Source organism: Myotis myotis, unplaced genomic scaffold, assembly GCF_014108235.1.
Source record: "Myotis myotis isolate mMyoMyo1 unplaced genomic scaffold, mMyoMyo1.p scaffold_m19_p_14, whole genome shotgun sequence".
NCBI lineage: Eukaryota > Metazoa > Chordata > Mammalia > Chiroptera > Vespertilionidae > Myotis > Myotis myotis.
Genome location: NW_023416318.1, coordinates 49,846,890 through 49,874,413, shown reverse-complemented (window position 1 = coordinate 49,874,413; position 27,524 = coordinate 49,846,890). Strand labels below are relative to the sequence as shown.

The following is a 27,524-nucleotide window of genomic DNA, read 5'->3' as shown; positions in this document are numbered from 1 at the left end:
GAGATAGAAATTTGTTCAGTATTAAATCATGGCTTCTGAATATTTCTTGGCCTTTCCCTCATGGATACAAACCGATTGCTGAAGTTCTGGGCATCACATCATTACCCAAGTCTGCCAGAGAAGGGAAAGGGCACCAGTGGCATCAGTCTTTTTTGTCAGGAAATTAAAAGATTTCCAAGAAGTGCCCCCTTCCCACCCATCTACCTTCAACAGACTTACTCATCTGTCTCTTTGGCCTAAACTATATCACATGTCATATACATATATAATTAAGAAGCAAGAAACAGAATTGTCATTATTACTTTTAGTTCGATCACCATCTGTTACCTAGAGTTGGAAATATTGATGCCTTGAACAAAAGCCAAGTTAACAAAAAATTAGGGAAGAAGGGATAGTACTAGTTGACTTAGACTATCTGCCAAAGAGCCTGATACCTTACTTTCTCACTGCACTAATCCATGCACTAGTTAACCTGGGCAGAGCACAGTCACCGAACATTCTTCAGTGTTGCATCTCCTGGACTCAAGCCGTTTTCTTGGCCTGTGACATGCTCCCTTGGGAGGTCATGATGAAGGGAACAAGGTGCTCACATATTGTGAACATCATCACCCAGTGGAGCCCAGAAAGCCGGACGCTGCTTCTTGACTCTGGGAGGCCTTGCAGCCAGCTCTGTGGCTCCTGTCAAGCTCTATAGTTAACTCATGAACTCCAGTTTATTTCATGAAGTGCTATGAAATAGCATAGAGTAGCCTTGCCCCATCCACCCTGCTAGCTCCCTGGACCCTCTCTGCAGCATTGTGGCAAGTCCCATAATGACGGAAGGACAGAGTGGATTTGTCCAAACACCCCGTTGCTGACTGGTGGTGCAGTGGTAGGTGGCAGGAGCTGATGGAGTGAAGTGAATTTGCCTTCTAATCAGGCAGTGGGGCCAAGGTGAGCTTCGTGTAGATCCTGGGTTGCAGTTACCTGTGTATGTGCCTCAGCTTCCCTGCTGGACTATGGCTCTTGAAGGTCAGGAACCAGTTGAGCATCCTTGGAAAAGTTAACTATTTATTCAGATTGGTTTAAGGAGTGGTTTCTGTCTTGTGTTATCTGGGCCCCAGAGTCCATCGTGGCCAGTGGCGTAGCTGAAGAGCTTTGACGTGGTCCCTGAGGAGGAGGCGTGTAGGAAGCAAGACTGCAGAGCCCAGCAGCAGGCGGTCCTCTGATAGATAGGCCACAGGGGCCTGGACTTCTCGCTCATTCTCCTTCAGTCACTTCCTCTGAGGAAGCTGGCACTGTGAACAGCACAGGAGCAGCTTCCTTTGGCTCCTGGCTGCCCCTTGGGGCTTTTCCTTGCCACTGGATTTCAGGAACATGGAGAAATTGCCGTCATCCTGGCCATTCTTTAGCTCTATCTTGTTCCTCAGTCTGAGTTCATCATCTCCCAATGAACTTAAACTCACGGTTGTTAGAGGGGCTCTCAGGGGCCATCCTGGCTAACCCCCTGCCCATCACAACAGAGTGGAAACCAGGCTTGGAGGAGGGAAAGGACCTTCGCAAGGAGATCTTGAATCCAGTACTCTGCCCAGTGTAGCTTACAGCCTCTCATCTCATTCACAAGCCAATTTCCTGGCCTCTGGAATCCATGCAGCTAATTTAGAAAGATGGAAAACAGCAGAAGTGCTCTGGCCTCGAGGCACGCAGACCCTGCCGGGCCGTCGAGCTGTCAAGCATGGAGTGGTGACTGGATCGCAGAGGCAGAGCTGTGCTAAGAAGGCAGCCAGCAGAGCCAAGGGATGCTGTTTCCATGGCAACTGCCATTCATCCTGGGCTTGCCAGGAGTTGAGCAGGGCTGGATTCCTGCCCCCATCATGTGACATTATTTTCAGTTTTGAAATGCCTTCATCAAGGTACACACGTGCAGACAGGCACACACACATCTCCGCAACTTTTTCCTCTACCTTTGCCCAGGGAAGAAGAGGAGGGGTTCCCAGCGGCCCATTTCAGGCCTGGCAGCACCATTTCAGCTCCAGTAGCATCAGTAACCTGGGGAAGGGATGTGGGGGAGGAGCAAGTGACGGAGGTGTGAGAGGGACCAGCTGTTGTCCTGGTACCCAGGAATCAGAGGAGGAGTTGGGTGGTCATTTTGTTGTCTGTGTTCAAGGATGTAGCCACCCGGTGAATCAGTTTCCTGCTGCTGCTGCAACAAATTACTACAGCTCCTTCGCTGCCACAGGGACAACATGACCCCCGCCAGGGGCAGAGAGGAGGTGCAAGGAGAAGCTCACATAAGGCACCTGCCCTCGCTCCACTCCACTTAAATCAGTGGTTCTCAACCTTCCTAATGCCACGACCCTTTAATACAGTTCCTCACGTTGTGGTGACCCCCAACCATAAAATCATTTTCGTTGCTACTTCATAACTGTAATGTTGCTACTGTTATGAATCGGCATGTAAATATCTGATATGCAGGATGTATTTTCATTGTTACAAATTGAACATAATGAAAGCATAGTGATTAATCACAAAAACAATATGTACTTATATATGTGTTTTCCGATGGTCTTAGGCGACCCCTGTGAAAGGGTTGTTTGACCCCCAAAAGGGTCGCAACCCACAGGTTGAGAACCACTGACTTAAATGAACGGAGCAGCTCAAAGCAATCTCTATCAGAATCTCATTGTGTTTTGCTTTGTTCGGCTGCTCTGCGACTTGACTTAATTCTTGTGAAATTTCTCTGAGAGAATATATTCTCAATAATAATCCGAAGGAGAAGAGTGGAGGGGTTGTTTGCCACATATGCAAATATGTGATAAGCTTGCAGTAATTAAGCCACTATGCTATTGACAGAGGAATAGACTGACTGCCAGCCGAAAAAAGAGAGTAACAAGTTTAAACCCAGGCCCCCAGGGCACAGCACAGATGTGGTATTTCCAACCCGTAAGGGAAATTTGGACTTTTCATTAAATCATGCACTGGTTCAACGCTCCGATGTTGCCATCTCCAAGTTCTTGATAATTTTTACACAGGGGCTCCACATTTTCACTTTGCATGGGCCCCCCAAATTCGCTAAAGAATCAACAAGACTAGAAGCGGGCTATGTTTTGCCGGTGCCTGGGGGAGAGGGCCGCCTGGCTTCCGTCTCTCCCTCTCCCAGCCTTTGCATTTGGGGACTTCTTAGCACATCACCCAGGGAAGGAGCAGCGATGGCAGTGTGTGGCGTTGCCCAGCCAGGGAAGGTGCCTACAGCGGGAAAAATGAGGCCAAGGCCAAGACCCACTGGGGCCCTCTTTGCTTCGTCCCAAACATCGTTTCTCCTGCGCATGGAAACTGGAATCAGGAGCAAGGGGTCCTCGGGGAGGAGCTGGGAGAGGGGGAAGACAGGTGTTTTTGTGTATTTTGTATATTTGCTTCTATTTTCCTGGGAGCACAGCTATGAAAGAGGAGAAAACGGTTACCTTCCTGCTTTGAGTGATGTAACTCCGTCCCACCCCCTCTGTGCTTCAGTCTGTTCTGCTGCAGTCCTGGGGTCCTGCTGCCAGGCACAGCGCTCTCTCTCTCTCTCTCTCTCTCTCTCTCTCTCTCTCTCTCTCTCTCTCACACACACACACACACACACACACACACACACACACACACGCAGATCTGGGCACAGGAGGGTTTGTTTGTGTCACCATGAGGGTTTCCTTCCACACATCTCAGCGTGCACCAGCTGCTTAGCAACAAGCTGCAGGGCAGAGCTGGGAATGCAATGCCCCTGTGGCTGCTGCAACTACGGGTGCCCCACGGGAGGGGGAGGGTCCACAGGGGGGGCTTGAGCTGAAGAGCCTGGTGTGCGGCCGCCAGAAGGACACTCCAGAGATCAGAGTCAGGACTCTGGTGCCGAGCCAGAAATCTCAGGCGCCTGCTGGGCGTGATGCTCCAGAAAATAGAATCCCAACAGAAAGCCGTGGGCGGTGGGGAAGCTGCCGGGATGGCTGATAACAGGTGGCAGGCAACATGTAAAAATTCATAAATGTCTGCCGACAGGATCGGCCGCGGCAGGATCTGGGTTCAGGTCATCGTGATGGCTGCCCTAAAGCTCCTGCCCTGGTTGGTGGTTTTTGTCTTCAGGTCAACTCTCCCCGCCCTGGGAGCCCCTGGCCTAACAGTGAGACAGCAGAGCAGCACCGGGCTCTGCAGGTAGATTTCCTAAGTTCACATCTCAGCCCTGCCATGTACTGTGTGACCTTGAGAAAGTGACTTCACCTCTCTGTGCCTCAGTTTCCTCATTTGTGAGCCCTACCTCATAGGAGTGTTGTAAGAATTAAGTTAAAACTGGGAAAAGGACTTAAAACAATGGGTGTGAATCAGTGTGAGGTCAGTGACACTCCAACAGGACAGAGGTGCCTTGTTTTCAGAGATGGCACAAACTAGTGTAGACTCCAAAACACACATCCACGGGCCTGAGGGAGACAGGAGGAGCAGCAGCTAGATGTGTGTGTGTGTGTGTGTGTGTGTGTGTGTGTGTGTGTGTGTGTGTTTCATGTCTCCTGGCAGCGAACGAAATGCTTAGATAAGCTATGGCATTAACCACTCCTGGGACCGGTCTTTTCACACCCGCTGGAAACAGGCACAGGAACAAAGTTCTCAGGCCACATGGCACTTTAGATGTGGAGTCAGGGTTTGACGTGGTGGCAGCGGCTCCTGAACCCTCATTCATTCCCCTCAGCCATGCTGTGTCCCCTATTGCTTCTCAGAGAAAGAAAAAAACACTGATGTCTCAGAGGGGTCAAGATTCGCTGGGAAGAACTCTTCAGAGGAACATTTGAGAAATAGTGTTTAAAGCAGGGGGAGCACTGTGGCACTCCCTGGTGGCTGGGACCTGGGAAGGGGAAGGCAGACCAGGGTTCGGAGGAAATGGAAGGTGTGCGAGGTGTGAGGGCATCAGATGCCTGGATTCGGGACGGAAGCCTGGACTGACGCAGCTGTTCCAAGCTCCATACGCAAGCCGAGGCCCAGTCTGCCTGGCCGCTCACTCTCCTCGAAGCCTGGTGTGTCCAAGGGTGGGAAGCAGCACTGGTGTCCAGATCTGAGAGGTTGCTGCCTTGCTCCGGCTCACAGCTTTCCTGGTAACGCACAAACCCCTGCATCCCTGATCGGTGGACAGCCATCCTGTGCCCACGCTCTGACGGTCACTCACAGCACTGGCCTATGCTTCTAGAATGTGGGCAGTTAGAACACATTCTTTGCATTGGACGCACTGTCCAGAGCTGCAGGGTTCCACAGTGAGGCCCGGAGCTGCGAGCCCTCAGAACGTGGCTGGTGGGCATTGAGATGTGTCACCAAAAGACACACACACTCATTCCAAAGGCATAGTTCACAATAGGTAAAACATTTCATTAATAACTTTAATACTGGTTACATGTTAAAAATGATGTCATGGGATGTGCTTTGACTAGAGTGGGTTAAATGAGATGTCATTAGAATAATGTCACTTGTTTTTTCCTACCCCTTTAAGTGCAGTCATTAGAAAATTTCAGATGATTGTGTGGCTCACATTTGTGGCTCACAGTGTCTATTAGGGCTCTTCTCGGAGGAGTTCACAACAGGCCTGGCATTTGGAGAGCGCTTCTTGCCGCCATAAAGTGTCTGCCGTTCCTTATGGCAGAACCACAGAAAGGGAGGCCTGGAATGAGGAGCCTTAAGCCATCTTGTTCAGCCTCTTGATTTGCGGGCGGGGAAACTGAGGCATTGAGAGGAGAAATGATTCTGGTGCTCGGGTATCACCTGTGACCCCCCACTCTGACCCGGTTGCCTTTCTATGCCACCACGGAGGGCGGGTTGGCCTGTTCTTTTTCACTGTGTCCCTCCCGGTCATGGCCTCTGCTCCCCTCTGCTCTGGGAGGACCTGGAGGGTTCTCCAAGGGGAGACTCACATCTTGATTCATGAGCCTGGTGGTGAGAGCTGGGATGTTCTCTGCTTTCCCTTCAGAGACGGATATGGAAATGTACAGAAGTCCTCCTGTCGGGAGTCCGGACAGCCACCTCACCTAGAGCATAAACCACCAGGCCCCACTCAGCCCTTCTCCACCCTCTGTACCTCCATCCCTACCCCACAGGCAGCATCGCCCAGGCAGGCCAGCAGGCCCACCGGGCATCTCCCCAGCTGGCCCATGGCTTCTGTTTGCCACACCACCTCGTGTAGGCTTCTCCCAACACCCCAGTGTGGAGAGCGGCTACAGTGTTTGGACAGGTTCAAGCCTTGGACTAATGAGAGGGCACAGTCCTCTCGTGGCCACGTGCAAGTCCCAGCTTGGAGGGCAGGGCCCTCCCAGCACAATTATAGCCAACAGCTATGGTTGTAAGGTTGAACCTATGGTCTGAACATGTGGCCCCACGTGGCTGAGTGATGTGGGCTTGATAGAGTTCAGGTGCATGTAGTTGAGTAGGATTGAAACCCACAAGAATGTTGTAAACATCTTAACCAGGCCCTTACTTTGCCTTGTGGAATCTGGCTATAAAATAAAGACACGGCTTGTAGTCCGTGTCGCTGTCTCTCCATCAGAGAGGCAACGTCCCACCGAGACCCAGATTTCATTCTCTTGTCTGTCTTTTCTCAACCCTTCACCGCCCCCACTCAGGTTTACCCTTGGCCATGCTGGCGAGGCATACCCCAGGGAGACACAGTGCCTACTTACCTCCTGCTCCCTCCTGTTCAAGCCCACTTCCTCCAGCACACCCCCTCCCCCCTGACCTCTCCAGGGCTGCCTGGGCCTCCTCCTTCCAATCCTAGGTGCCTAGGATCTGCATTGTTGCCTATCATAGTCACCATGACGCTGTGAAATGAGTTGGGTGTAGGGTGAAATGGGAAGAGATCTTGAATGGACCCCTTTATTCTCAGAGGAGTTGGGTGTGTCTTTAGGCTCGTCCCAGAGAGCCCATGCATGGAAGGCCACGCCCATGTTCCGCTGTGTCTACCTCTGATGCATGACATCTACCTGAGGGCAGGGACCAGGCGTTACATTTACTGTTACTCTGCGTGGCCTCTCCTCGCCTCCCTCCTGCCCACACAGAGCCTGACACCAACTGGGCTTCTGCGAGTATCTGTTGAATGAACACTTCGGCAGGAAACGGTTTTTTGGACTCCCCACTTCTAATTAGGGGAGAGGGCTCTCTCCTCTTTCCAGCCACGAGACCAAGTGCATGCGCTGCTCTGGGGATGATTCATACCCTCATGAATCACCAGCTGACTTAGTGATGGGAATGACAAGTTTTCAGGCCAAACAGTGAGCCTTCTTTAGCATAGTGAGTTATGACAACCTTCAGAACACATGTCAACCCTTTCAGTGGCCGTCGGGTGAATGTGCAGCTGTCTCCTCGGGCTTGAAAAAGACCTAAAATGCTGAGTCACTTTATTGGACAGACAGTTACTTATTGGGCACCTCGGTGGCCTGGCCCTGTTCTGGGCACCAGGGAATACAGTGTGTGTGTGTGGGGGGGGGGGGGGCAAACCCTGGTCATTCCCTGCCTCCATTTAGCGTATAGTCCACTGGGGAGGAAGGCGTTAATCAAGCCACCCCATGAGCATTTCTTCACGATCATGATGGATGTTTCCAAGGGCAGACTCAGTCGTGTGCCTGTATATGGCCTGGACTCAGAGAAGGCTTTCCTGAGAAGATGAAGACTGAATCAGGGTCTAAAGAATGAACAGAGTTACACGTTTTGGCAACAAGGAACATTCCCACCAAAGGGAACAACAGGACTGTGGCCAAGAGCACAAGGTCCAAGTGACGAAAGAGGCTGAGGAACAAGGGAGGGGACCAGGTACTGGGCACGAGGCAGGACCGGCTGGGAGGGCTCTCAGGCCTGGGGGTGATTTTGGTCCTTCTTCTGAGAACAGTTAGACGCAATTGGCTGAGAAGTGGACATGAACAAACTTGGGTGTGAAATTTCTCTGTGGAGCTGTGTGGGGAACCGATTGGAGAGGCCTGAGAGGAAGGGTAAGGGAGCAGTTAGGAGGCAAAGAATGTGCAACATCAATGGGGCCAGTGAGCCAGCCCAGCAAATGGGGGTCCTGTTCCCAGTGAGGCCTCATAGGGTGAAGAGCCTGAAGCCAAAACTGAATACCAAGTTAATCCTCAAGGGCACCAGCTTGGCCAGCAGCCCAGGACATGTGCAGAGACCCTCTCACTAACCACCTGCTCACCCAGGTACCATCTGCAAGCATCAGGGTATGGGATGCATCTGGGCGGACTTGAGAGGATGAGGAAAGAGAATGAGGGCCTGTAGCACCCAGGGGCCCAGAGGTCTTCCACGTCTGTCATCTTCAGTAAATCCCACAATTCTGTGTGCTAGGCATCAGTATGGCCCATTTTGTGGATAAGGAAATTGAGGCTCAGATGGGTCAGCTGACAGCCAACATCACAGCGTGAAATGGAACTGGGTTCTCACCCCACCTCTGCTTCTCGTTAGCCTTGGGTGGGCCCTGACTTCTTTGAGGGACACCACACTTCTGCAGCCTTGGGGGAGCGGAGATCCCAAGTATCAATATCGTGTGGGCCACAGCTAAGGCCTAGGAGGCTGACTCAAATCCTCCGCCTTGGTCTTCGCTGGCACATCTTCCCCAATCACAGAACTTGGGGCCACAGCTCCCATTCACCTGCCCTGAGCACAGCCTGCTGCTGGCGGCGGGGGGGTGGGGGTGGGGGGTGGGCGGAGTGAATGTAGATTGATGTGAGGCGCAGTAGGTATGCCCTTTTGGTCTCCAGACGGGGTGCCCTGCTCCCCATGTGCCTGCTGCCTGGTCCAGCCCTGCTGAGGACAGAGGCAGGAAGTGCCCACAGGATGAGTGCCATGTGGGGAGGAGGCAGCAGACCAATGGGCAGAGAGGCAGAGCCTGCTGGACCCTCCCGCTGAGGAGGGGGCATGGAGGAGATGGATCACAGCTCAGTGTCAAAGGCCGGGCAGGCTTGCCAGGTGCAAGACAGGCGGCATTCTGCACACAGAGCTGGGTTTGACCCCAGCCCGCCCACACTCTTCGAGGTACCACTCTATGCCAGTTACTTAACCCAGAAGAACAGCCCTCAAGGTCTGAACTTCTTGAAGAATCAGCTGAAGAAGTGTATGATGCTGCCACAGGCCTTGCTCCCTGATAGACTCTTGGAAACTATAACTCCTGCCTTCGTGGCAGGGCCTGAGGACGTGGGCTGGACGCCTCTGATGAGTTCCAGCAGAGTGAGGGCACATGACCTTGAGGTGCAGTAGCCATTTCAAGGATGCAATAAAGAAGACCCTACCCTTGGGGGGGTTGTGTATGTGGGTTCATGGCCAGAGAGATAGGCTTCAGACATTGGAGAACAAAGGGAACAGAATGGACCGGAGCAGGATGTGCTAAAAGGGACTGCATTCCATGAGCCACGGGAAGGGAAGGCTCCCCTGAGGCTGAGCAGGGGAGCGGCCCAAGAAGACGTTTCTGTTTTTTGATCCCAGTGTGAACTCTAGTCCAGGCTGATAACGGGCAGAGATCTGTTCTGAGGTCTGCGGGCTGCCCTGCATCAGCCAGGAGTGGGCCGGGGGCAGATACCAGGAGAGACCGTCCTCACCGGCCTTGCTGCCACCCTCTGACCCCGCCCATCCGCGGTCACAGTGGGACACGGCAGGCCGCCAGGCCTGTGCAAACCTCGTGCCTCTGAAGGGCTAGGGGACCCGCATCCTCCGTCAAAGCTCCTCCATCAAAGTGCAGCCGGCTCCGGTGCCTGGGAGATGGAGAGATTCTAAATGTCGCAATGTCTTCTCTGAAGTTAGAACAGTTTCTGGAAAGATGCGGTATACGCGCAGCATGGTGGTGCAGAGGGCAGACTGGGTGAGGGGAGGAAGTGCAGTGTTTGAGGCCGTCTCTTTTTTGTTGTTAACCCTCACCTGAGGATAAGATATTTTTCCGATTGATTTTTAGAGAGAGTGGAAGGGAAGGGGAAAGAGAGAGAGCAAACCATGGATGTGAGAGATACATGGATTGGTTGCCTCCTGCATGGGGCCCAGTGGAGCTGGGGATCAAGCCAGGGATCAAGCCTGCAACCGAGGTATATGCCCTTGACTGGAATTGAACCCGGGAACCTTCAGTCCGAGGGCCAAGGCTCTTCTCACTGAGCCAAACCGGCGAGGGCTTGAGGCCATTTCTTGATGCAGCCACCAAACAGCCTCTGTCTCACCCAGGTCGGGGTCTGGCGTGCAGTCAATGACACAACACATATTCAGCATAGGTGTCCGGGCTCACTCACCCCCCTTAGAGGAAACAAGCCTTTTAACATTCACAGCTGGATAGATTATGGCAAAGAAGTGCAGGGTTTGGGCCACTGTCTTTGGAGGGAGCTGGATAATTCGTGCAAAGTCTCCTGTTGTGGCCTAGGGAGAGACAAAGGCTGCAAGCATTTCCTGGGGTTTTCTTCTGCGCGTTGGTGGGTTCCGAGTGAGGGTGTGGAGCACAGTGGGGAGAAGTCTAGACTTGAGTAAGCCCAGAAAGTCCCGGACTCTGAAACCATTCCTCAGCTACGATGAAGAACAATGAATTGTCAGCAGCCTGCATATTAGGGTGGTGGGAGGAAACGCTACACTACATTTTAGAAATTTTATACTAATATCATTCCCATCACTCTTGTTTGCAACTCTATGCAGCACTTGTAACTTATCATAATGTATTTTATACTCATGTATGTAGTTGATTAATATCTGCTTGCCTCACTGACCTTAATGCTGTGAGTCTTTTTCTATTTTATTCAGCACCTAAAACAATGCTTGACACAATTGCTTCTCAATAGTTATTGAGTTAATGTATCATAAAAGAGTCCTCATTTTGGTAAATTTCTTGTAGTTCACACACAATGCCAGAGGGGGGCAATACATACAAAAGGCTGTGGATTTCCAGTGTTACAAGACAATGGGAGTGAAGAATTACATAATGCGACCAATTCTTTTGCTGCACCACATTCTTATGCTTCATCACTTGTGGAATTGGGTTTATTTCCTTAGCTAATGCTCCATGGAGAGAAATAACAATATGTAGCAGGAAAGATCACACCTGTCTGCGTTTGCCTCCTGCCTCTGCCACAAACAGGCAGGAACCCACAAACACCGTGACCTTTGAAGCTGCTTCTCCGGCCACGGTACCGAGTGCACAGCGGCAGGCATGCTATGAGGACTGAACGAACTCACACACATCAGGAGCTTTAGAACCGAGCCCACTCTAGCGCTGTGTGACAGTCACGGAAGCTTTCCGACAAATGATGAGGCCGATGGAAACCTGTCCCTCGCTCTCCGCCTCCTCTGTCCTGTGTGTCCTTATTCCCGGCAGGGCAGAGCTGCAGATGGACACAGTGGGGAGAGAACTAACTTAAGAGTTTGCTGGACCTCTCTGAGTCCACGTTTCCTTTTCCACGCAATGGAGTTGAGGATACATGCTCGACAGGAATATTGTGAGCGCTAATGACAGCACAGATCAGAGCAGTCAATGCAGAACCCCAGAGCCACACGTGGCTACCTACATCGATGTGCAAATTAAACAATGTCAAAACATTCAGTTCTTCCATCACATGTAACATTTCAAGAGTTACAACCCCCACTGTCCTCAATGCTCTCTGTGGGGTTTTTCTTTTTCTTTTTTATACCCAGCACGCAACATAGTGGTTGTCACATGGCTAGTGGCTATTATTTTTAACCGTGTGGTTTATAGAATTTTCCGTCATCACAAGAAGTTCTGTGGCACAGAACTGGCTAGAATGTAATAGATGTTCCGTAAGTGGTAGCCGTTTGCAGCAGCAGCGTTTGTTACCCTCAGGTTGGCCCTGCAAGGGTTCCTTCCATGTGGTCATTCAATAAGATTGTACTCAGCACTTCCGTCTGCAGGCCTGTGCTATGTGCTATGGATACACTGGTGGGCAAATAGGCTTTGCACTCTGCGAATTTTAGTTCAACAATAGTAAGTAAAGAATCCCCTAAATAAATAGGAATGCAGACAGTGCTAAACCTCTGTCTTAAAAACCCGCTTCTCTGTTACCAAGGAAAAGTTAACAAAAATCAAACCATCCCCTTGGGTTGTCTTGAGGACTCTAGAGACACTGAATGTGTAATTGGTTGCAACTATGCAGACAATGATTAGGAAGAACAGTTCAAAGAGAATGTAGTTCACTCATTCATTCACTGCGTAATGCGATGACCGGTGGCTGAGGGATCCTCGATGGGAACTGGTCAGGGAAAGACCAAAACATGATTAGAGGGTTGGGACTTTCAACCCCACCCCAGACCTCCAGGCAGGGAAGAGGGGCTGGAGACTGAGTTCCATCACCAATGGCCGATGATTTTATCAACAAAATTTAATGAAATTGCACAAAACCCCTTAAACAATAGAGGTCAGGAGCTCCCTGGTGGTGAACACATAGAGGCACTGGGAAGCAGTGTGCCCAGAGAGGACATGGAAACTCCGTGCACCCTCCCCACACCTTGTCCTATGCTCTCTTCTGTTGGACTCTTCCTGAGTTGTGCCCTTTATACCTTTATAAAAAACTGGTAATCCCATATAATAAAAGGCTAATATGCAAATTAACCAAACGGTGGAACTACTGGTCGCTATGATACACACTGACCACCAGGGGGCAGACGCTCAAGGGGGAGTGCTGCTCAGCCAGATGCCAGGCTCAGGGCTGGCAAGCACAGCGGCTGTGGCAGGAGCCTCTTCCGCCTCCAAGGCAGTGCTAAGGATGTCCAATTGCCGGCTTAGGCCCAACATCCCCTGAGGGCTCCCAGACTTCGAGAGGGCACAGGCTAGGCTGAGAAGACTCCCTTCCCCCCTGAGTGCATGAATTTTGTGTGCCAGGCCTCTAGTAGTAGGTAAAGTGCCTTCCTGATTCTGAGTCATTCTAGCAAATTATCAAAGGAGGGAATTGAGGGAACCCCCACCTTTATCAGAATACAGGTCTATCAGAGGTACAGGTGGCAACCTGGGACTTGTGACTGGTACCTCCAGTGGGGGCAGTCTTGTGGGACTGAGCCCTTGACCTGTGGGGTGTGCCCTAACTCTCGGCAGTTAATATCAGAATTGAATTGACTTCTAGGACACCCACTTGGTGTCCGAAGAGTTGGAGAATTGGTTGTTGTGAGGGGTAAAAACAAAACAAAAACTCACATGTTTGGTGTCAAAAGTGTGAGTAAAAAGCAGGTCAGAGCACGTAAGGATCCAATTTACCTATTTAGAAATTTTCAAGTTCAAATTGCTTAGTTCAAAACTCAGCACCTGGCAACCTATCCTCAGGCACCTGAGCTCCGCAGAGGCATGGGGGAGAGGGGTGCAGAGGGAAAGAAGGGCGACCTTTTCCTCCATAGCACCCCTCTTTGAAACCACCCGGAGCTTTAGGAAGACTGACTACTTAGGGGCTCTAGCTCTGACCAGGTAACACCACTGTTGTAAATTTCACATTGGGTTCCCCATTAATTGCAAGGACCGGATCTCTGTATTCCCAGCACCGAAGACAGGGCCTGGCAAGAGAAAGGGCACAGTGGGTTTTGATGAATAATGCAAAATGAAGGACAGCAAAAATATGACACATTTAGGGAATGAGGGAACAAAGGGGAAAGCTGTCCTTCACAGCCATAGAACCGTAAGTTGTTTGATGGGGAAAATGGCTGTCCAATGTTTGTTTTCTGAGATGAATAAAATGATCGCCATTGTTTTATGCCACTAAGCTTAGCGGTGAGGTGGTACACAGCAGTAGTAACCAGAATGGATCTTGGTGTCTGGACATGGCTGCTACTGAAATTCAAACCTAAGCCAGCTCCCCCTCCCCCAGCAAGGCTGGTCCCTTCTCTGGGCCTCAGGTAAGGGGTCCTGATGTGGAAAAGCATCTTTTATCTCTGGAGGGAAATGTTCTGCCTTCCATTGTGCTTCTAGGTGTAGGAAGAGTGGGCAGCAGGTCAGGATGTACAGCGAGAGAGAGACTGAGGTTCCCTAAGGGAGACAGCCCCGAGTGGGTTCCAAGCCAGCCATCTGTCCTGCTGGCAAGTGGCAAAACTTGCAAAACATATCCTCAAGAATGTGCTTTGAATTTGCTGGATTTATTCATCCATAAATACATATATACCTTGTCTGTTTTAAAATAGCACGTGGTTATTGGGGTGGGGGGAGAGTTTGAGGTTCATTGGCCTCTTTTCTTTTCTCCACCTGGAGAAAGTCCTTCAGCTTTGCTGGACTAGACAGAGGATCAGGTGTCAGATTCCCTGGCCCTTGTGAGGGCTTAGACCAGCCGTGGGCAAACTACGGCCCGGGGGCCGGATCTGGCCTGTTTGAAATGAATAAAACTAAAAAAAAAAGACCATACCCTTTTATGTAATGATGTTTACTTTGAATTTATATTAGTTCACACAAACACTCCATCCATGCTTTTGTTCCGGCCCTCCGGTCCAGTTTAAGAACCCATTGTGGCCCTCGAGTCAAAAAGTTTGCCCACCCCTGGCTTAGACTCATGTCCAGGCCGAGGCCACCACCTGGTTCTGCCCCTGGCTTCTCCGGGTCTATGCTTCCTCTCCTCCTTGTACCCATCGTCTCCGCGGCACCCTTGCCAGCTGGTGGCTCTGAGAAGAAACCTCTTTCTATCTCTCCAAAGTAAGCCCAGTCATGTTCTATTTTTAATGGCTTTTAAATGTCTGTTCTACAAAAGAAAAGTCCCTGTAAAAGGCGGTCGGACACTAGGGCCTCAGCAGAGATGACAGCTGGCTGGGGAGGGAGCCAGGGGCTGGAGAGAGCAGGTCCAGGCAACCTCGCTCGGCTCATGGGCAGGGACCTAGATGTTCTCACGGAGGGGAATGTGGACATCCCTGTAGAAATCCCCCTCTCCCACCCACCTCGGCCATGGGGAGAGGAGGCTGCTACCTGCCCAGTCCTTGTCCTTGTGGGAGTGACTGGAGAGGCCGCAGCTGAGGGTTCCAGCTACCCCCATTCAGGCTGCACCAGCCTCGCCCACGGGAAACAGTGAGGTGCTTGTGAGTGAGGTCACCCCCGCAGACAGCCTTTCCTGTGCCAGCGCCCTTGGCCTTGAACCCGTGGCCAAGCTGCTGCTCAGAGAGGCGAGCTCCCCCCACCCTCCCCGGTCTGAGACCACCCGTGTGCTGCAGCCTCTCTGTCTGTAGGGGCTCAGCTTCAGCCTAGACGGGCTGGTTCTCTCCCTGCCGCCCCCTGACCGTGTCCGTTCCGCTTTGCAGTTCTTCCCTTACGGGGACGCCTCCAAGTTCGCCCAGCACGCCTTCCGCACCTTCGACAAGAACGGGGACGGCACCATCGACTTCCGAGAGTTCATCTGCGCCCTGTCCATCACGTCCAGGGGCAGCTTCGAGCAGAAGCTGAACTGGGCCTTCAACATGTACGACCTGGACGGCGACGGCAAGATCACGCGCGTGGAGATGCTGGAGATCATCGAGGTGAGCGCGGGCCCTCGGGCGGCCGCCGGGCTGTGGGGCGCCGGGGCAGACCGGCTCTGGGCCCTGCTTCCTTGGCACAGGTCTACGGCGGCTCCTTCCTCCCCGGGAGCCCTGCTAGTGACAGGCCAGGCCCTGGATTCTCCTACCCGCCCCCCACGCCAGCGCAGGGCGGGGAAAAGTCCAGATCCCAGAGGCTGGCGCTGCCCCCTGAGGTGGCATTGAACCAGCCCCGCACCTCTGAGCTCTTACACAACGTGGGCTACTGGGCGCGGAGGAAGCTACAGGACTGCTTCCCGCCCGGCTTAGCTCTGCGGGGCTGGACTCGCCCTGTTCCTCCAACCAGCTTCCCCGCGGGCATGCGATGCCACTGCGGCTCCTCCAATTGGCATTGAAAAAAGACTTTGTTGAGTCATAATTTATAGCCCATAACTTCAGCCATTTTAAGGCACAATTAAATGGTTTCCAGTAAACGCAGCAAAGTGTGCAGCCATCACCATAATCCAATTTTACATTGTCATCCTCCCCGTCCCAGCTAGTAAGGTCTCTTTGCCCACCTGTTGCCACCTCCAGGCGGCTCAGCAAAATACTGTCCTTCTGCACATGTCATGTCAATGGAACCGAACAATGTAAGCATGTGTGTGGCCCTCTGTCTCTGGCTTCCTTTTTATCTCTGTTGTGGGATTTATCACATTCATTTTTCACGCATAAATAGTATCCGATTGTAGTGTAAAATACGTCATGTCTGTTCATCTTTACCAATTGCTTCCACTTTTTGGCTCCGACCTGCAAGTCTTTGTATAGATGGGCATTTATTTCTTTAAGACACTTTTCTAAGAAAAACATTGTTTCTACCTAGGAAACTGCCACCTTGAGTACTGTGTCTGGTGAATGGAACAATTGGAGTCTTGTTGTAGCTCTAATTGACAAATAGTCCCCAACCCACGGTGCTCCTCACACTGACTCCTTTCAGGGCTACATGGTAGTGCTCCATGTTGTGTGACTGTCTTAAGCGACTCTCAGTTCCTGATCAGTTGAGACCACATTCCATGTTTTCCCAATTCACCAAGGGCGAGGGCATGCTGACCATCACCTACACGTCAAACTCGGTGTTCAAAACAGAAGCCATCATTTTCCTCCCTGACCAACCCGAACCCATGGTTCTTGATCTCACCACTGAGCTACTCTTTCTACCCATTTCCTCCCGCCAGAAACCTGGCAACCATCCAAAGTTCTTCTCTACCCAAGAGGGCCTGAGACTCACATATATCTGAGTATATCACTCTCGTATTTAAAGCATTTAAAGAGGTCTTTGAAGTAAACTGGAGCTGTTGATCCTATCATAGAGCCTTCTGGTTTTCTGCAGGCTATCTACAAAATGGTGGGCACTGTGATCATGATGAAAATGAATGAGGATGGCCTCACGCCCGAGCAGCGGGTAGACAAGATTTTCAGCAAGATGGATAAGAACAAAGACGACCAGATAACACTGGATGAGTTCAAAGAAGCGGCCAAGAGCGACCCTTCCATTGTACTACTTCTGCAGTGTGACATTCAGAAATGAGCTGAGGTCAACGCTATGGACTGCATAAGTTTCAATGTTCCATTCAATCTGCAGCTATCTCTCTTTCTCTCTCTCTCTCTCTCTCTCTCTCTCACTCACACACACACACACACACACACACACACACACACACACATTGCTTGGACTACCTATACATGGACTTGCTTCTTGTGTTTGAAACACTTGTGTGCATGAGAATGTCATTTGCTAATGAATTTTAAAAAGCATATATTATAAAACAACCTGCCACAATGTAATATGTGTAATATTATTTCATAACTAACCCTCCTTCTCCAAAGCCTGGCCAGAAATGTGCAACTAATAGTTAGTTCTAGGACTTCTCATTCATGTTTTGCTAATGCTTGTGTCTCCTTGATTACATGTCAGTAGCACTGAGAACCCCCCCCTCCCCCCCGCTATGGTAATGTAACTTATTATAAGCTGTGTCACCATTTTCCTGTAAAATAGTACTGGACAGACACACACAGGGGTTCTTGATTCTTCCATGTGGTCCACCCACAAGAGCTTGTCTTACCAGTGAATATAAATGTGCTACATTTGCATGCCTTTTAGGGTTGCCTTCACTCTTACCTCATTTGCATCCTACCAATCTGGAAAAATCTGTTTTGGAATTAATGCAGTATAAAACTTAAAAATCCTGATAAATGACTCAGTAAGTATATCTATCTATATATATATATATATACACACAAAGATATTATTTATTGAAAGTGACAAAAAAAAAGTGTATTGATTTCTGCTTGAGTTTTCAAAGGCTTCCGAAAAGGTGGCAATAGAGGTCCCAAATAAATTTATAACATTTGACTTTTTCCCTGAATTTTTATTTCATAATTTTAGATGTGAAACAGATGTTTATAATTATCAAGGGTCAGCTAGCTACTACTTACCAAATCTAGCCCTTAAACAGACAACTCTGGAATTCGAGGAATTAATGACAACAAAAGGGGAAAAGCAACCTTCCAACTTCATTCTGGCCCTCAAAAGAGGGACAATTTCATATGTAATGTTTACAGAAAACACAACTTTTTCATCCTTAAAAAAATGCTCATATGAAAATAAAATGTATCTCAATGTGACTCTGGTGCTAACGACACATTATGTTCTACACAGGCTGGAGGGCACATTCAGCAGGCTGGAATGTCCTCCAAAAGAGGTCTTTCCAAACCAAAAGCACACTATCTGTTCTTTATCAGGATGGAACACTCTGACCTTCTTAGCTCCAGGAAGGGAGGCAGAAAAGATTCCATTAAGAGCTCTAACTGCTCGCCTGGCTGGTGTGGCTCAGTGTTTGAACATCGACCTACCAACCGAGAGGTTCCAGGTTGGATTCCAGGTCAGGGCACATGCTGGGGTTGTGGGCTAGCTCCCCAGTAGGGGCGGGGTGTGCTGGAGGCAGATAATCGATGTGTCTCTCTCATCAATGTTTCGCTTTCTCAAATCAATAATTAAAATTGAAAACAAAGGACTCTAAAGGCAGGTTTGCATTTCCAGAACATGTCTAGAGCAGTTCAGTTCCTTCCTACAGTGCCGTCCAACAGAGCTTCCTTGGTGATGGGAACGTGCATGTCCCCACCAGCTACATGTGGCCTGTGTGACTGAGGAACTATTTTTCATTTTAATTATTTAACTTTAATTTGCCACATGTAGGCAGTACAGTATCACAGTGCAGTGCTATATTATTCATTTCTTATTGAGTGCTTTTTTCCTAAACACTCTTTTTCTTTGCCGTAGGGTTATTAAATAAGACAGAGACCACTGCCTAATAATTTATTTATCCATTCAACAGAAACTGAGGCAAGCAAACCGTACCACAAACACTGATAAAACCAAACTTCCACCCCAAGTGCTAATAGAATATCCTGGTGTCCTTAACCCCTGAGCTAGGTGGTCCAAAGTGGGGGCAGGGAGAGATGGGAAAGGGTCAGTGAGTGCCTCCCCATACTCCCTTCCCAGAGTGAGGGAGGGGGGTGGAGGGGGGTTTGAGGAGCTGCGGAGGCTCCTTGGAAGGGCAATTGGTTAAGTCAGGCTCTGGGCAATGCTTTCATAGCAATCTTCATGGACCTACCATGTGTCCAACACTATGACAGATAAACACACACACACACACACACACACACACACACACGTGCACGCCCGTAACTGTGAGTCATGAAGCAACAGCAGAAGGAAGTGGGCCCTGTGGATATTCGGGACACGCACAGAAAACAAATTCTCCAGCAGATTGAGTGGTTCTTTTCATACATAAAGTAGAAACAAACGATGAGAATGTAATATTCTGGAAAAGCAGGACTAAATATAATCAGGGAATCAAAACGTTTATTTTCATTCTTACAAATTCTATAGAAATGAACCCAAATGAAACAGATATGTACATATACATATGTACAAAATTTTACTTCTGAAAAAGAATCTATAAAAGTAGATGGTTGAAAATAAAACAAAATGAAACAAATAAACAAACGTAAACGGATTTAAAACCAGTACTATGAAACTGATTTTCTCCAAGTAAAGTAAGAGTTAATTTTGAATTGCTGGTTGTGGCTGGTTTTCCAGGTTATTTACATATTTTATTGTGGTCATCTATACAAAGGAATCTCTTTTATTTCAGAATATCTTCAGTTCCATTTTATTACATCAAATAGTCCTGAATTCTTTTCCCTTTACAGAGCTTTCAGCACGAAGACGATCAACTTCCATTTTCTTCTTCCTCTTGACCCACGGGTCGGAAAGGCAGTATCATCTGCCCTCTTTCAGGATCTGACATTCGAAGAATTCTAATCAGCTTACTTGATGGAAGTGAGCTAGAGGAAGTAAAATTAATTACTCACATTTCCAAGAACACGTTTTCACATTACAAGAAAATTCTCCTCCTCCTCATGAAAACATAAATCTAAATGGCTGTTATCTGTTAACATATATTCACAGCAGGGGGGTATGGCTACTATCTGAAGTTCCAGAAGAAATATGATTTGCAAGAAGGAAATAATTTGTTTTCATTCAAAAAAATCAACTTCCTGCTAAATGCTATGGGTTTTCAGTTTGGCAGAAAAATAAAATGAGGGAGATTTATATACCAACTATTTCTTATTCTTGTTCTTCTTGTCTAGCTGGAAAGGGGTTACCTGATATTTCCAGTCACAAATTTAAATCCCCACCAAAGCGACCACTTTAGAGAGAGAATATGGGTTCTAAGCGACAGGGAGCCTGGTACCTAGCAGGCACCAGCAGAGGCTGACTGCGGCAGAGGAGCGCTCTCTATTGGGAAGGAGTGTAACTGCACTTGTAACTGACCGGGAAAAGAGCCAAGACCAGGGAATCATGAACGTTTTTTTAGTCTAAATGGAATTACTACAACTACTGCAACACTAGTTCAGTGGTTCTCAACCTTTCTAATGCCGTGACCCTTTAATACAGTTCCTCATGTTGTGGTGACCCCCAACCATAAAATTATTTTCGTTGCTACTTCATAACTGTAATTTTGCTAGTTATGAATCATAATGTAAATATCTGATATGCAGGATGTATTTTCATTGTTACAAATTGAACATAATTAAGCATAGCGATTAATCACAAAAACAATATGTAATTATATATTCAATATGTGTTTTCCGATGGTCTTAGGCGACCCCTGTGAAAGGGTCGTTCGATCCCCAAAGGTGTCGCAACCCACAGGTTGAGAACCACTGCACTAGTTGGTCATAATAAACACAGAGGAGCAGATTCAAAATAGAAACAGTAACAAGTCAATAATCACATTCAAATCAACCTGCTTCTGTTATGGGAGATGATACACACAAAATTTTAAATATCTACAAAGAGAAAATTATCTTAAATCTCCAGAACTGGTATAGAGGCTAATTTTTCCTTTTAATGGTCATTTAAGCATTTGCACTTTAAAAATTGAGATTATAGCCCTAGCCGGTTTCGCTCAGTGGATAGAGCCTTGGCCTATGGACTGACAGGTCCCGAGTTCAATTCCGATCGGGGGCACATGTCCGAGTTGTGGGCTTGATCCCCAGTGGGGGGCGTGCAGGAGGCAGCCGGTCAATGATTCCCTCCATCATTGATGTTTCTCTCTCCCTCTCCCTCCCTCTCTGAAATCAATAAAAATATATTTTTTAAAAATTGAGATTATAAAAGACTTCTCCCCATTTTATACACTTGACACATATATTCAGAGCAGACTTTTAAAAGTTACCTCATGCTCTGAGGCGTAAGCAAGATGAATTGTCTGAAGCGCTGGGAATCTGCCATCTTGAGTATCATGTCCATTGCGATTCTCCGGTTCACCATGTCCTGGAGAACAAGCAGAGGTCAGGGTCGCGGCATGTCAATCAAATTACTGGGAACACAGTAATCTGCCCGCTACTGCAACCCCTTGGATTTTTATCCACGAATCATCCATTGCCTTCTCTCCGATGCCAAGCTTAGGGAAGATAATGTCCAAAGCTCTCAGGGAAAACAACTGAGTACATCTCTCTTCCATGTAATTTCTTCAGTAAACGTGTTTATAAGCACTCAAAAGACAGAACTAACTATTCCAGAATGGATCTAATTTGTACAGTAATAGTCACTCAGGAGAACGGTATCAAAAGTGACTAGCGAAGCCGAAACTGGTTTGGTTCAGTGGATGGAGCGTCGGCCTGCGGACTGAAAGGTCTCAGGTTCGATTCCGGTCAAGGGCATGTACCTGGGTTGCGGGCACATCCCCAGTGGGAGATGTGCAGGAGGCAGCTGATCGATGTTTCTCTCTCATCGATGTTTCTAACTCTCTCTCTCCCTTCCTCTCTGTAAAAAATCAATAAAATATATTTTAAAAAAAAAGAAAAAAAAAGTGACTAGCGAAAACATGTTACGTCTCTCAAATTTTCCCTCAATGACTACGGTGCTTTAAAAACGCTGCCTGCACCCTTCATCTTCTACAATTTGTACAATGTGAACCAATTTGAATTCACAGACCAATTTCTCAATTAAATCTTTAATATAAACAGTGCATCGGTGCATAGAAAATGAATTACACTGTGCTCACATTTTCTCAGTTAAATAACAGAAAAGAAAAACAATCCAAGCAGCCCTCCCACCCGAGAGGTGGAAGCCGAGGCAGATGGAGGATGCACTTTGAAAGGACTCCTGGAAACCATGTGTGCGGTGCAGCCTGCTGGCTCAGAACATGGGCTTTGGAGGCAGACAGGGGACCCACATCCCGCCTACACTGCTCAGTGGCTCGTATGATACAAACTCTTCCATCAGGAATATCTGCAAAGTAATATCACATAAAGTGAACAAAAATAACCAGAGCTTGCACAAATGGAATGCTGTCCTTTCCTAACAACGCCCCGGTGTGGCCTATCATTTAATAACAAAGCTGTCAACGCACCAAAAAAAAAATTTGCTTCATTGGATTGGTTCTCAGAACCTGGGTGCATTTTTCTGAATAATTTTAATGGGGCAAAATGCCATCCTGATTAAGACCCTCTAAGTTTGTGAAAGAGAAAGAAGTTGTCCTGAGTTAAATATGACATAAGATGGGTCATAGGACTGGACTGCAAAATGGTATTTGGGGGTGTGGGGGCGTCAATTGGGGAAAAAGGAGACAGATGTAAAATGGTAGAAAAGAAAAAAAATTGTATTTGGGACAAAAACAATGCATGAAAGAACAATTGCCTTCTAAGATTTGTGAATTAGTTTCAAAGCCAATTCTCAGAGGAATTTCTAACTAATCATCAACAATGTTTTTTGGGAGGCTGCCACTTGAAAGATTACATGGCACTCACCAAGTATAAATTCTGATTCATGAATAAGCATTTTCTAAATGCTTCCTATGGGCTAGCCCAGTGATGGCAAACCTTTTGAGCTCGGCATGTCAGAATTTTGAAAAACCCTAACTTAACTCTGGTGCCGTGTCACATATACAAATGTTTTGATATTTGCAACCATAGTAATACAAAGATTTATATTTTTGATATTTATTTTATATACTTAAATGCCATTTAACAAAGAAAAATCAACCAAAAAAATGAGTTCGCGTGTCATAGGTTCACCATCACTGGGCTAGGCATTAGAAGGTAGAAATATGACCTCCAAAAGATTACTATTTGGTGGGAGATTCAGACATAAGAGGGACAGCAATGGAAAGGAAAATACATACAGTTAAAATACTAGTGTAATGGTACATGCAATACATAATATAAAATATATAATGAGGCAATGTGAGGGAGGTGGAAACCAGTGAGAAGACACATTCTGAAGACACATGGAGGATAGGCCTGTGGTGACAAATACTAAAAGAATTAAAGTACGACTGGAAGTTCGTTTATGATTTGGCTACACCAGTTTTGCTAGAGTAGTCAGTCTCTAAACTCAGACTGCAGTGGATTTAGGAAAGAACGGGGCATGAGTAAGTGAAGAGAATGACTCACAGATAATGTGGGAGAACTTACTATGTGCACCGAGCAAGACCCCACTGGAGCCTCGCTATAACCTGAGGCAGGAAAGATGAATAGCTTTATTTTATAGATGAAGACACTGAGGCCTGAAAGGATAACTACTTTGCCCAAAGTCATTTGGGTAATTGGTCTCAATCTTGGGTTTTTAGACTTCAAAATCAAGTGTTCCCACGCCCTTGTGTCATATATATATACCGCTCTCTGAGGGGCTGTGAAGGAAGGAAAGCGTAAGCTAACTGCTTTTGACTTTCTGTTACAATGAGAGACGGAAATACACTAGGGAAGAGGCTACAGGAGGCCCATCTGGTGGCGAGGAGGGAGGTCCCGCTGGGAGAGAAGAGGAGGAAATCAGGGCGGGTCTCTGGAGCTGCCACACCGTAGCAGGGAGAGAGCTGCAGCTCTTCAGTTCTTCCTTCCACCAACACGGACTGCAGTGTCGGGGCCGGAGCTTTCCTAGTTCGGGTAAAACTAAAGAGAGAATCGCTTCCATACAAAACACACGTCCACCACCCCACCCCCCAAACTGGAGAAATTAAAATGTAACACTACCATGTAGACATCAAACTCATCCAGGCATCTGAAGGGAGACTCAGCAATGGACCACAGAGAAAGAATGAAGCACACGGTGGAGAAGGAGCGCTCGCCCCCGGATAAGGCTCGCATGTCGTTGAAAGCCGCTCTGTTCCCCTCGCCAGGCTGCACCTTGAATGAGTCAATCGGAAAAAAAGGTGTAGAAAAGGCATTATTAAATTCTCTATAAAAAGGCTGCCTCACATTAGAAAGAATGGGTTTACAGTTAAAAATAATAAAAGAGACTAAAGTCATTTAGTCAAGTGGAAATGACATCTATTCCATTTAAAATATTTTACAGTAAAACAATGAGCTATGCATAACAGTGGTTTTTGTTTTATTGTGAGAAAAAAAAATTGAAAGCATTTTCTCACTGTAATGAGATCTAACATCCACAATTCCAAAGGCTTGGTGATAAAAATGCCAATGTGAGCCCAATGTTAGTAACGAAAACACTGTGAACTAGTCATTCTGGCACTTTCATAGCCCCCTGAAGACCTGAAACCATACAACTTGTAGAAGACAACACAGGGAAGAACCTACTCATCTTGGATAGCCTGGGCCCCGTGTTTCCCTCACGCCCTACACCTGGCACCCACCATTCTACTGCTTCCACGAAGTTTGGCTCTTTTAGATTCTACATAAGTTATACCAGACAGTATTTGTCGTTCTCTGTGTGACTTACTTTAATTAACATAATGCCCTGAGCTTCATCCATGTTGTTGCCTGGATGTCAATTTCCTCTCCTTTTTATGGCTAAATGATATTCCAGTGTGTGTGTGTGTGTGTGTGTGTGTGTGTGTGTGTGTGAGAGAGAGAAAGAGAGAGAGAGAATATCACATTTTCTTTACACATTCATCTCTTGGTGGACACTTAGGTTGTATCCATGTCTAGGCTATTTGAGATAATGCTGCAATGAACATGGGGGTGCAGGTGTGTTTCATTTCATTTCCTTTGGATATATACCCAAAGCTTGTGCTTCTGGTGTCAAATCCAAACAATCATTACTAAGGCCAACATCAAGGAGCTTCCGCCCTATGTTTTCTTCTTAGAGAAGATTGCAAACGGTGTGAAAAGTTGTAGTAACCAAGAGGCGTGACTGCTTCCAGATTTGTTCTTTTTTCTCAAGATTGCTTTGGCTATTCAGGGTCTGTTAGATTCCACACAAACTTTAGGGTTGTGCTTTCTACTTCTGTAAGCAATGCCACTGGAATCTTGATAGGGACTGAGTTAAATCTAATCAGGCTTTGGAAAGTATGTACATTTGAACAATACTAATCCTTTTGATGCATGAACACCGGATATCTTTCCATTTATCTGTGTCTTCTTCAGTTTCTTTCTTCAATACATTATAGTTTTCAGTGGACAGATCTTTCACCTCCTCGTTAAATTTACTCCGAAGTATTTTACTGTTTTTGATGCTACTGTAAATGGGACTGTTTTGTTTATTTCTTTTTTCAAACATTTCTAAGTGCCAAGATAACTTTTGTTACTTGAATTCCAGTGACATCTAGTGGTTATGTTGCTTCAAATGTAATTACTGAATGTCAAAAAGACATAGGACCGACTTAAACAGACTCAGACTGGCCAAAGAAAGTAACAGCAATGAATTGAAATTCATAAAATCTCTTTAAAAAAAATCCCCCTTTAATAAATAAGGGCTCATGGGAACAATAAACTAGCAATTAATAAATGAACAGCACACTGTCACAATTGCCTGAGAATATAGTATACTGAACATTAGAAGTCACTCCTTCATTCTGACAGAATTCCACTTGCACAAATATGCTACACAAGGTGAAAAGGCAGCACCAACCAGTTCTACATCATGAAGGTTAATCACACATGGATTCACATATTTTCCAAACTGCTATCTAAAAAATTATGAAGCTCTCAAGTGAGCATTCATTTATTTTTTAACCATCTAAGGGTTACAAAATATTCTGAATTTAAACATACACTGAAATTTTACATATATCATCTGTAAATCTGAATCCTCCATGAAAATCCAAATGAAAAAGCAACATTAACATAGCTAAACCAAATAAACATACACACACACACACATATGAAAGTAAGAACTAAGTAACAGGATGTAATCTTTTGTCCAAAACTGCATTTGGTATCAATCTCCATGGGTGAATCATGGAGATCTAAATTTTACTTCTTATCTATTACTAACTTATCATAGGACATTGGTATCAATTTCCCTTTTTTGAAAAATGACTAGATTCCTTTTTTTTTCTTAATACTCACCTAAGGATATGTTTGTTTGTTTGTTTGTTTGTTTATAAAGAGAAAGAAAGGGGGACAGAGAAACATTGATCAGCTGTCTCCCATATGAGCCCTGACTAGGGATCAAACCCTAGTTGTGTGCCTTGACTGGGAATCAAATCTGAAACCCTTTGATGTATAGGATGATGCTCCAACCAACTGAGCAAACCAAGATGACTAGATTCTTAAAGCAATAATGTTCTTCTGAATAACAGGGATGACAACGTCAGAAAATCTAGCTGCACTTGTCTTGTATAGTCAGCTCTGGGGATAAATTACCCAAACAATCCTAACACTTTGCTCTTTTACTCTTTTTTTAAAATTATTATTATTAGAGTGTAAATTACATACAGTAAGGAACAAAACTGAAGTGTTTAGTGCAAATAATTTTTATACAAACACATACACACACACAGAGTAACCACCACTCAGATCAAGACGGCATTTCTGGCATCTCTGCACATTCTCTGTGTTCTCTCCGTCACTAGCAATCCCCAAAAGGTAACCACTATTTTGACTTTAACCACATAAATGAATTTTGCCAGTGTCTGAAGAGTGGAACTGCTTTAACAGACAGTGGCAGACGGGTTTCCAAATAAGTTCTACCAAGTTATAGTCCCACTGGCAGGGAATTAGAGTTCTTAGTCTATATCCTCACCAACACAAGATATTATCAGTCTTGTTCATTTTAGGCACACTAATGGTGATGTCATAGTAAATTGTGATATAAATTTGTATTTCTCAGATGACTAATGATACTGGACACTTTTTCATGTGCTTATTTGCCATCTGGACACTTTATGAAGTTCTTGTTTAAGCCTTTTGATCATTTTTACACGTGTTGTCATTCTTTTTCGTAATTATTATTATTATTTAAAATTTTTAGATATGAGTCCTTTGTTTTATATATGTGTTGCAAATTATTACTTATTCTAAGTATTAACATGGGAATATAAAATGTATGGCAACTAGATGTAGTAAATGAGTATTTGAAAGTTTCCTCCAATTATTTGAGTGAATAGCTGCTCTTGCCCTGCACTCCTTTCAACGCATGTGACTATGAGAGAAAACATAAAGACAGACTCCACAGAGTTGAATGTGGCAGCTTTCTTTCTCAAGAGAGATCAGATCTAGGTACACCTTCAGAAATAAGTAGTACAAACTATTACATGGGCTAGAACATTCTTTGAGAAATTCTTTCTTGGCTTCCTATAGTGAGACCAGAGAAA

General features: G+C 46.8%; 2 protein-coding genes across 4 annotated transcripts in view; one reads left to right on the top strand and one right to left on the bottom strand.

Annotated features, from left to right (window-relative positions):
- Positions 1 to 17,809, top strand: part of VSNL1 (visinin like 1) — a 63,123-nt gene extending 45,314 nt beyond the window's left edge. Inside the window, exons 3-4 of the mRNA XM_036335288.1 lie at positions 15,208 to 15,423; positions 16,787 to 17,809. Of these exons, the coding sequence (XP_036191181.1) occupies positions 15,208 to 15,423; positions 16,787 to 16,984 (414 nt within the window). The 3' untranslated portion in view covers positions 16,985 to 17,809. The remainder of the gene's footprint in view (positions 1 to 15,207; positions 15,424 to 16,786) is intronic.
- A 1,494-nt stretch (positions 17,810 to 19,303) lies between these two features.
- Positions 19,304 to 27,524, bottom strand: part of SMC6 (structural maintenance of chromosomes 6) — a 56,144-nt gene continuing 47,923 nt past the window's right edge. For 2 of the 3 annotated variants that reach the window (XM_036335283.1, XM_036335284.1), the window contains 3 exons: positions 24,001 to 24,153; positions 21,204 to 21,301; positions 19,692 to 19,806 (listed from right to left, as the gene is read on the bottom strand). In XM_036335283.1, the coding sequence (XP_036191176.1) occupies positions 19,692 to 19,806; positions 21,204 to 21,301; positions 24,001 to 24,153 (366 nt within the window). Of the gene's footprint in view, positions 19,807 to 21,203; positions 21,302 to 24,000; positions 24,154 to 27,524 lie in introns of all 3 variants that reach the window. The other variant, XM_036335282.1, reaches the window with a different exon arrangement.